Source organism: Daktulosphaira vitifoliae, unplaced genomic scaffold (assembly GCF_025091365.1).
Source record: "Daktulosphaira vitifoliae isolate Bord-2020 unplaced genomic scaffold, ASM2509136v1 Scaffold_3, whole genome shotgun sequence".
Taxonomy (NCBI): Eukaryota; Metazoa; Arthropoda; class Insecta; order Hemiptera; family Phylloxeridae; genus Daktulosphaira; species Daktulosphaira vitifoliae.
In genome coordinates this window covers 24,803,941-24,814,910 of record NW_026099574.1, presented here as the reverse complement: position 1 = coordinate 24,814,910, position 10,970 = coordinate 24,803,941, and the positions used below count along the sequence as shown (strand labels likewise).

At 23.7% G+C, this 10,970-nt stretch overlaps 2 protein-coding genes across 2 annotated transcripts; one reads left to right on the top strand and one right to left on the bottom strand.

Moving 5' to 3' along the window:
* Nucleotides 1-3,927: 3,927 nt before the first annotated feature.
* LOC126901000 (protein SPT2 homolog) lies at nt 3,928-7,884 on the bottom strand. Its single transcript, XM_050677084.1, has 6 exons — nt 7,629-7,884; nt 7,181-7,457; nt 6,681-6,835; nt 5,051-6,603; nt 4,778-4,866; nt 3,928-4,375 (listed from the first exon to the last, which is right to left on the bottom strand). Exons 1-6 carry the CDS (start codon nt 7,683-7,685, stop codon nt 4,308-4,310), a joined length of 2,199 nt encoding a protein of 732 aa, XP_050533041.1. The 5' UTR covers nt 7,686-7,884; the 3' UTR covers nt 3,928-4,307.
* Nucleotides 7,885-8,116: 232 nt separating this feature from the next.
* On the top strand, nt 8,117-10,514 carry LOC126901383 (rRNA methyltransferase 3, mitochondrial). Its single transcript, XM_050677795.1, has 4 exons — nt 8,117-8,460; nt 8,776-9,038; nt 9,094-9,246; nt 9,936-10,514. The coding sequence occupies exons 1-4, from the start codon at nt 8,252-8,254 to the stop codon at nt 10,403-10,405; spliced, it is 1,095 nt and encodes a 364-aa protein (XP_050533752.1). The 5' UTR covers nt 8,117-8,251; the 3' UTR covers nt 10,406-10,514.
* The last annotated feature ends 456 nt before the right edge of the window (nt 10,515-10,970 follow it).

The following is a 10,970-nucleotide window of genomic DNA, read 5'->3' as shown; positions in this document are numbered from 1 at the left end:
TATCATATACGAGATAAATACTATTATTAATAGACTATCCTGTCCTGATAATGTATGTATAAACTTATATACTTACAATCGTGCTGAGATTTATATATAACTTATCATTGGTAAAATATACAAAATATATGCGCTAATGCACATATAACCTCGGCGTGGACACAAAAAAAAAAGTTCAAAATGAATAAATTATATTTGAACATTAAATTGATTATAGTGTATAAGTTTAAACAAATTAAAATATATATACCAATGAATTTGATAAAATATATATCAACAAATTTTGTATTACAAACATAATTAAAAGAAATTGATATAAAATATCTCGATACTTAATAATCCAAAAATGTAATATATAATAAATAACATAATATTAGACAAAAAGAGTTGTTAATAATCTAACTCGATCAATACATAAATGACTACACTAACTTGTATTAAATATAAATTAAAGAGAAAAATAGAATAGCCTTGAAAAATTTTATGAATTTCAAACGCTCTTAGCGGTTAAAGTATTAGTCGAATCTCGGATCTTTAGCGCTTCCACGACACGTGTAAATCGCCGTGGTAAAGTTACGAATCTAAAAAAAATCGTTTACATGTCTAATGTGTTGCAAGGAATTCGGGCATCGTCCCGAACATATAGAACGATGAATTTAGAATGGATTGAGTTAAATTATTTATGATATATCAGTAATATCTTTAGAGAGGGCTGGTGAAAATTTCAAACTATAAGTAAAATGCAATTTTCTCGTAAACGGACGAAATTCTAAAACGCTGCGGGCGAACGGCAAAAATTTCGCCAATAATTTTCCGGAATCTCGTGACCGAGTACTTTGGTTAAACAAAAATTGAAAATCAGAGCACGCTAAATAATTTTCCCAGAAAAGCTGTTTTTCCTTATTCTATTATATAATAAGATTTTCCAAAAATAACATTACACATATACGTCAGCTGTTGAATACAGTCATGAAAGTATACGGTAAAATTGTCAAATTGATAAGAATTTCGAGGCATTACCAATATTTTGTCATTACATTAAAACAGTTTCACTAACGTGCTAGATCCAATCATTTTTATTGTTTTGGCGTCGCAAAAAGAGCGGTCAACATTTCTTTTGGTGGTGGTGTTACAATGATTTCCATTAATAAAGTCTGTCTCCGAAACTATTTGTGTATCTCATAATTTCTGTCAGATAAAATATACTTTGCGCAATTTCAATAAAATAAATAATTAACATGCCATCATTCATATTTTCCATTATCTTTCTACGATACTAATTAGCGGCAAAATACATACCATATTTATCGGCATTCTATGAAGTTTTTCAAATTTACACAGCTTATCACATAAGTCAATTACTATTCTTCTGCTTTCTAAGGAGCGTACGAAATAAGATGTCTTAGTTCATCTGTTCAATTGTGGCTTCTGTTAAATTTTGTTTGTAATCATGGAAAATAATGACTACTTGATATTTTTCTTCAACAATGTCATGTTCATATTATGTTCAATAAAATTGCAAATTAATTTAATTATTCGACTTGCGAATATGTCGCGTTGATTCCAATATCTTCAAGATTTGATATCGATGCGACTGAAACTTCTAGCTGGTGAGCTTCCACAAAGGCGTAGATGTTCTTCGTTCGCTGTCAAGGCTAAGTCTCAATGAATTTTTGATTTACTTGGTCTTATATACTATTTTTTTTTTAACATTTTAGCCAACAACAAAAAACGTTGCTACAACCATTTTTTTTATACTATTTCTTTATTTCCATCATAGAATTTTTTTTAGCCAATATATATTTAATACAACGAGAATCAAAAATATTGTATACATCAAAATTATCACACGGTTGTAACTTAGAAAGCAAAATGTAGTACCGTTCCAAAAAACTTCGAATAATAAATAAACATTCAATAAAATAAAAATTTAGTTGTGTTTTTAAACATGTTTATTTTGTGTTATCCTAAGATGTTATAAAATTTATTTTACCATAATGTAAGCTCATTAAATTAAGAAAAAAAACTGTTGGCATAATTGTTAAAATAGTTAAATATTTTTTAACAATAACAGAATAATTATAATAAAACTTTAAAATAAACTAAATATTAGGAAAAGAGTTTTATTTTTGCATGAAATTAAAAATATATCCGATATCAAATACATTATGTTCTATTATTATAGTAATTATATTTTACAGTGATTATCAGTAGTTGAATTTCATTAATAAAAACGATAAACTTTAAAATTTTGTGCATTACTTCTAATTATCATACTTATTATATGCATATTTATTTATAACAAATTATTAAACAAATAAAGCTATTTTAATTAAATATACGGTAATTTAACAAAAAGAATAAACTTATAACTAGCAGGATTTAAAAGTACTAAAAAAAAATGATTGTGTGAAAAATTATATTAATATGGGAATTAAAGATTATTTAAATAAGTCAAATAATAATAAAAGTTGGATGCTATTAATTTGTAAGTATATAAATAAAATAATTTTAGGAAGTTATGTAAAAAATTTAAGTTTCATATTTTTTAATTTATTAATTGATACAATTAATAAAAAATGAACATTTAAATTCGTCAAAAATACTTCTCTTTTGTAATGCTATTAAAATTTTTATTTTTTTAACCATTTAACCAAATTTAAAACCTTTTAAGTTATTTTAATGTATTAATTAAACTTTTATGTATTCTGTACTATAATTATGTTTAATTAATATTAATAATTAAGCTGTACTTATTTTCCTTATGTGGGTGTAATTATTATTTATATTATATGTAATTTATAATTTTATTATATATATATATAAATTTTGAAAAAAATAAAAACAACTACAAAATATGACAATACAAATTGATAATCTTTAGTATTTTTATATTACCAATAGAGTTTAAAAAGTAATAATATAAAAGCAACACTAATGAAACAGCAATTGTGACTTAAATTAAAAATGACGTATTTCATTAAAATCTTTATAAAAATACTGAAAGATTGATACTATTTATTAAATGAAGTTATTTTTCAAAATATAATTATTTATTAGAATTATTATATTATTTATATCTACAAAAATTCTTGAGTATATACTTATTATTTTTAAAATGTTAAATTCTCAAATAAATAAAAAGTGTACCCTGTTAATCAATTAAAAATAATACCCTATTTATAAAAAATATGTTATCTTTGTTCATTATAGAATATTTAATATTATAATATCAGAGAAATGTATGATCTATAGATCATATATTTCTCTTGGAAACAAAATACTTTTAAGAGAGAATATACAAAAAATGTTGATGTAAATTAAGTTTTGTGAATTAATATATGATAACTTAATCAAGTCTCATTCATACAACAAGTTTCCCAACATGACTTCTGTAATAAGAAATATCTTAAGCTTGTTAGGTTAAAATTACAAAAAAAAAAAAAATTATACCACAAATATAGATTCAAGCTAACTATAAATCAATTTTACATTATTTATTTTTTGTTAAAATAAAATAATAATAATGCTTAACATTAAAAATATCTAGGATGAAAATTAATGTATTTATAGTAACACAAAATCACTTGGTTTATAATAGAAAAAAAACCAATTTTATAGCAAATTAAGTAATATTTTACTAAACTTACTATTCAAAGACACTATTTGAAGAAAAAGTTTCATTGTACATACAATTATTAAAAATGTAATAAGAACTATTTTATCAAATTTGTAACAACAATTAATCAATGATTATATCTATACAATTTGCTTTATATTTCTAAAAGTATACTTTTAGTTTTATCACAATTATTTAAGTTAACTAATTTTTAAAAATTTTATTCATATATTTTAAAATATTCTCTTAAATCAAAATTAAACCAATAAAAGTTAACGGCTAAAAAAGAAAAAAGTATGTAAACCTTAAGATTAACCTATTTGTGTTAAATGATTATTAATTGTCATTATTTGATCACGCAAATAATTATAAAGTAATTAATTGATTTTACAAATTTCATTGTACATAATTTGTAATCCAACAGTTGTATAACAAATGTAAATATTAATTAAAACTAAATAAGTTAACAATCAACTTAATAGAAAGTACATTATGAAAAAATATGAAAACTGATAATAAGAAAAACAAATAACAATCAAAATAATGAAAGTCATAAAAAACAAATTAATAAAAAAAGTGGTAACAGTAAAATCAATTTAAATGAATGTATTCATTGTATAAACAAATCAAGTGCATGATTGTAGTTTTCAAATATATTATAGTTTTTAACTGTATAAATTTATTTTAACTATAGTTTTTTCCGTTTCTTCGTCATCATTTTTTCTCTTCGAATATCTGCAAGATCTTCCAATAAACCTGTAATAGAATCAATATTTTAATTATAAATATTAATTTAAAAAAAAAAAAAAAATTATATAATAAAATGTTGATAGAAAATTCTAATTTTTAATTTACAATTAGTGACTTAAAAATTAATATTTGTTTTATTTAGATATTTATTATTGTATATGAGTAAAGGTGTTATTTATTTACCAAACTTAAAAAGACTTTATTTTTGTTACATTTAGGGAATGGAGAATGATAGAAAATTTTAAACAGAAATATATGCAAGATTAGAAAGAAACTAGTGAAGTTTTACCTCAATAATTAACTTATCTTATAAGAGGTTTACATTAAGCTACATTGTATCTTTATTAAAATTTATAATTTAATTGTTAACACGAGTTAATAATTTAATAAAAATAAAATTATATTTACCAGCTCTTGTACTACGATATTCTTCTTTTTGAAGAGTACGGAAATCTGATTCCATACATTCATCATCGTCATCATCCATTCCTCTATATCTATAAAAATATATACTAAATTTAAGTTCATTATAAAACTTAGACAACTACAATTTACAATATGTATCTTTTTATCTAGTAAAAACCTTCTAGTCAGTATTTAAATTGTTTTTAAAGATATATCTTCAAGTTAATTATTATAAAATAACTCATCATTTATAACAAATTTTTACTATTTACTTACTTATTTTTATCATATTTAAAAATTTCAGAAATAACTCTTGAATAGTCAGCTTCATCTTCTGGTCCATCATCAATAAAATCATCAAGTTCTGAGTCATATTCATCTGAATCTGATTCAATTACAAGTTGTTTACTTCGAATAGGCATAGAGCGATTATTTCTTCTTTGAACATCATCTGGTGGAAACCGTTTTGGTATCATATCTTTAGGTGGAAATTGCTTTGATATCATGTCTCTAGGAGGGAATTGTTTGGGCACCTTATCTTTAGGGGGAAGGTGTTTAGGTTTAGCTTCATAGGCAGTTTTTTTAGACTTATCAATTGTAGATGGAATATATTTTTCAGGATTTGATTTAATACTTTTATTTGAACATGATGAAGGCTCAGGATAATATTTTTCAGTAGATTGTGATTTTGTACTAGACAGATATTTATTTGAAGATCTTGAATTCTGCATTTGAGGTACATATTTTTCATGTGAACTTACAGATTTTGGTTTAGGGGAATATCTTTCTACAGAAGTATTTTTTGAGCTCGGTACATATTTTTCATTAAGTTTAGTAGATTTTGGTAAATGCTTATCACTAAAAGTTATACTATGAGGCTTAGAACATTTATCAGATTTTGAATTTTCAGAGTATTTGTTATTTGATTTTGGTTTAGGCACATATTTATCACTAGTGGAATTATATTTAAGACTTGGAGAGTATTTATCTAAAGAGTTATTTTTACTTCTAGGTACATACTTTTCATCTAGCAACATTATAACTTTAGGTTTTGGCGAATATCTTTCATCTTCGGAACTATATCGTTTTTTTTCTTTAGGTATATATTTTTCTGGAACACTTTGTGGAACATATTTTTGATGTGTTCCATTGGATTTTATCTCAGAATGATTTGGTTGTGAAGGTACATATTTTTCATGTTTTCCATTAGATATTATATAAGAATGATTTGGTTGTCGAGGTACATATTTTTCATGTTTTCCATTAGATCTTACCTCAGACTCACTTACTTTTTGAGGTAAATATTTATTCTTGTTGTTATTGAGCTCTTTATTGATTTTCAAATCTTTTGCCCAAACAGATGAACTCTTTTTAAGTTTTTCTTCTGCATGTGGATCAATCTTAGAAGATGGAAATTTCAATTTTTCTGTTGATTTTAGATCTTTAGATTTATCTAGTGAAGGTAAAATTGGTTTACCTTGTCTTCGAGCTATTCTCATGGCTTCTAACTTTTTCTCTTCTAAATATTTTTCTTTTTCTTTTTTAGTCATCATCGGAGTAGTCTCCTCTTTGACTTTTTTTTCAATAATAATTGGTTCATGCTGTTTCTTTTCAGCAATTTTAAGCAGTTCTTGAAAATTCATTGGAGGTGGTTGAGAAGGACGCTTTTTATGTTGGTCAGAAATAGAATCAGATTTATTTTTCTTCTGTTGTGGTTCACTATCACTACAAATATCATCTCCATTATCATTGTCTTTTGATTTTCTTTTACGTTTATGAGGTAACAGTTGGTCTTCTTCTTCTTTAAGTAAAGCTGCTTTAACTCGATCCTATAAAATAATATTAAAAAAATAAATCTAATATAAATGTTACACACTATAATGATAAATTAATCAAAAAAATTTACCTTAGTTCCAGAGATATCTGATGATTTATTGCTTGTGACTTTACAGCTTCTCGAGTCTGCTGGTGTGTTAACATATTTATTAATAATATTATTATAGATATCCATGGCATCTTTTGATACATAACCATAATCATCTTCATCAGGCTGTTGATGTCCTACAATAATACATATGTAAAAAAAGTATTATTTTATAAATTTATTGGACTAATTTTCTAAAGACATTAATACTTATGATTTCTTTGTATTTAATTACATGAAATATGCAAAATAGTTAGATCATAGGCACTACAATTTCTGAGTAAGAGATCAGTTAATTTATTAGTCACTATCCCTCCTCTAGTATTAGATTTATTGTCCTGTCCCAAATATACTCACATAAATAATTTGTTTAATGAAAGAGGTAGTGATGGTTTTAATTGGTTTTTAACATAAATATAAAAATTAATTATTTATACTAATTGAATTTAGTATTTAATTAGAAACAAATTCAGAAAACTTACCAGCCATAGTAACAGATGTATTAACATCATCTTTTGCATCTTCTATAACAGCTTTGTTTGCTGATTTGGTTCGATTTAACATGGACTGAACTCTTTTAAAAGACTTCCTATCTTGACTACGCAAAGATAATAATTCTTCTTTCTTTCTTCGTTCTTCCAACTTTTTTTGTTTTTCTTCTTCTTCTTTTTTAGCTAAGAATTTTTTTATATTATCTGATAACTTTTTTTCTTTAGTTTCCTTTTTTGGAGGATCCAAAGATGCTTTATAATAATTGACCTAAATTTAAAAAAAACTTGGGTATTAAGTGGATATAGATCATATGAATTTTCTTTTTTTTTATATACTGAACTATAAACTATTTTTTTATTATAGAAAATAACAAGTAACTTATAAGAATTTATTATAACAATTAAATTTGTTTCAAAATAATATTATACAAATACTCACATAGTTATCTTTGTGGTTATTTTTTTGTGCTTGATAGAGTAATGTATTAAAATCCATAGCTATCTGGATAACATTTACTTTAATTAATTTTTTTTATGTATTTTTTAGTATTTTCATATTATTAATATAACATACGGACAAATAACTTTAAAAAAAATTGAATAATTAATTATTTTTAAAACAAAAAATTAGATTTAAATATCACTAAAAACCAATTTTAATTGTTTTTTTAAATTCTGCAGTTGTGATACTACGTAAGAAAGTAAGCATAACATACGAGACGTTGTAAAAGTAATTTTCACTATCTAAAAAAATACTAGTAATATACATTTATCATTTACGCCACATGTCAGTCATAGTATAATGACAAAAACAGCTGTATAAAATGATAACAATATAAAATGACAGAGTTTCTGTGATAAAACTTTATCATATAATTCTGTAATTATTTTTCAGTATCTCTTATCAAGAGATGTGCTATTTCATTGATAATAGTACATGTGCACATAACATATTAATTTATTAATAATTTTGCTTAGGAAGGAATGCTTTTTTGATTTCTTTTGTAAACTTATTAAGCTAAAAAGTTTTGTGACTGATTTTAGTTTAAAAAGAGCATAAAAATGAAATCAGTTTGTCGCTGTGTTTTGACCACATATCGCACGATGATAATTAATTCTAGCAAAAATTTTTCATCAGAATCTAAAACATTTGAAGAAACATTACATAAACTGAAACCTCATGCACGAAGTGGAGTGTTAGGAGCTGTAAATAAAAGTGAAACAGGATTTCCTGCCTATGTCATTCTAAAAGAAACTAGTCCTATATTAAGGTAAATATTATGTTATGAAAATTCCAAAATATTATTTTGTTTATAAACAGATAGATGACTTGATATTGCCAATTAATGTTGTTTTCTTATATCATTTATACAAAATATTTTATCTCTAAAAAATATTATATTTTATCAACTATGATTTTTGTTGATTTATAGTCGATTGTTCTTTTGCTTAAAGCTAGATTAAATAACTTATTTAATTTTAATACAAATTTTTAAATATTTTTTTAAAGATAAAATAACTTTTTCAATTTTGAATAGAACACAAATTGTACTTATATGTAAATGTATTTATTTCTATAATTTCAGTCAAGCCATTATGGAAGTAAAAAATAGAAAAACACGTCAAAAGAAGGCTAGTATATTACTAGAAGGAAAACGATTAATTCAAGATGCATTAAATATTGGTGTTAAACCAAAAAAAATATTTTTTAGTCAAAAAAGAGTTTTAGAAAGTTTGTATTTACCAAACAATCTAAGAGAACTGTCAGTTATAGATACAATATTTTATCAAACCCCCTATAAAATGATGCAGCTTTTTTCAAACACTGAAACATCACAAGGAATAATGGGTAAAATTTTTTATCTATATGATCTACCAAATTGATAATATTACATGATTTATAGGAATATTTGAAATGCCAATGTTTGAAATGCCTACTTCAAAAAATTTATTTCCAATTACAGTTATCTGTGACAACATTCGTGAACCGGGTAATTTAGGATCAATTTTAAGAACTGTAACTGCTGTCGGTGTTTCAAAAATTATTTTAACAAAAGGTATAGGTTCTTTAATTAACCATTCCATTACTTTAAAAATAAATACAATTTAGAAAATAAACTTTGTTTTTTCATTTACATATATTTCTTGATTTATCAACTAATAATTACTTTTTAGAATCAACTTAATGGGGTGTCAACTTAATTTTTATAGATTACAACTAAAATGTTTAACTAGCTTATAAAATAGGAAATAATCTAATTAATAAAATAACAACTTTTAGACCAGTATTTCAGAAGTTATTCCTATTTTTATGCCTAGATAGGATGAAGAGTATAACCGGGAAGTGATTAATGATAAAAATAGCAACAACCACTCCTCACCTCCAGTCATTACAAATTGTTAATAAAATAAAGTTAACAACCCTTTAAGTTATAAAGGATATGTAACTTAAATAAATCAAAAATTGTTTTTTTTATATTGTATTTATTTAGCAAATAAACGAGTAGTTTATGATATACCAATCACTCTGTATAATTTGTCGCAAGTATGTGCTGAATTTATTGTAAATTACAATTTGTCATTGTTGTTATTAAAAATGTATGAACTTATATGTCTTTTTTAAATTAAAATTATTTTAAATAAAATTAGCCACAAATGATAAAATTTTACTATACAATTTGAATGTTCTCATGAATAATGAAGTTTATGTAAGAATTTTTTTTAAAATTAATATTGATTTTTATAGGTTGTACAGATATGTGGGGAGACAAAGTTTTAAGATCAGCTTGTGGTGCACATTTTAGAATAGACATCTCATCAGATGTATCTTGGAGTTCATTGGAAAACTTGAAAGGTCATGTATGTGTTGCTGATAATAATAACTTAAGTACAAAATATGATACAAATAAATCAGAAGTCAAAGTATTTTCTAAAACTATAAATACTCAATTAGCAATAATTCCATATCATGATGTAGATTATTGTAAAGGTACTCCATTAATTTTAATAATTGGTGGTGAAACACATGGCATAAGTGATGAAGCTTATAAATTTGCTGAAAATAGAAAAGGTATTCGAGTTTACATACCTTTATTAAATGAGGTGGAGAGTTTAAATTCAGCGACTACTGTTGGCATCTTATGCTTTGAAGCTAGAAGACAAATATTAAACTCAAGTAATATTGATAGTCAAAATAGTCTAGTATTAAACAATTGATTATCATATTTTTGCTTTTAATAAATATATATTATGTATATTTTATATTTGTAATTTAAAATAATTATTGATAATAATTGAATTATTATATTATAAGAATTATTAATTCTTCAGCAGTTCATTTATCAAAATACTGTTACACAGTAACTATTCTACACCATTTCTTCTGTATATACATGTGTACATATGACCATAATACTGTTGAATATTTTTAATTTTCCACTTAAATGTTTAAATTTATTTTTTATTTTTATAAATATTAAATATGTCAATAGAAGATGGGTAGTATAATGAATGCAAATACAGCTAAACATTAAAATTACAAAATATTAAATAATATTTTTAGAGAAACCACCCTTTATTGTGTAAAATAATCAAATGTTTTTTTTTTCTTTTTACTCATTAAGTAATGGGTTTTAATCTTTTGTAAAATTTACATTTATATAGTATGATTTACTGAGAAGACTATTCTACATTTTGTTATTACATAGTAATATTTCATAAAATTTTACAAATTAAATTTGATTTATTTTTATAATCCATGTATATTTACATGATATTTACA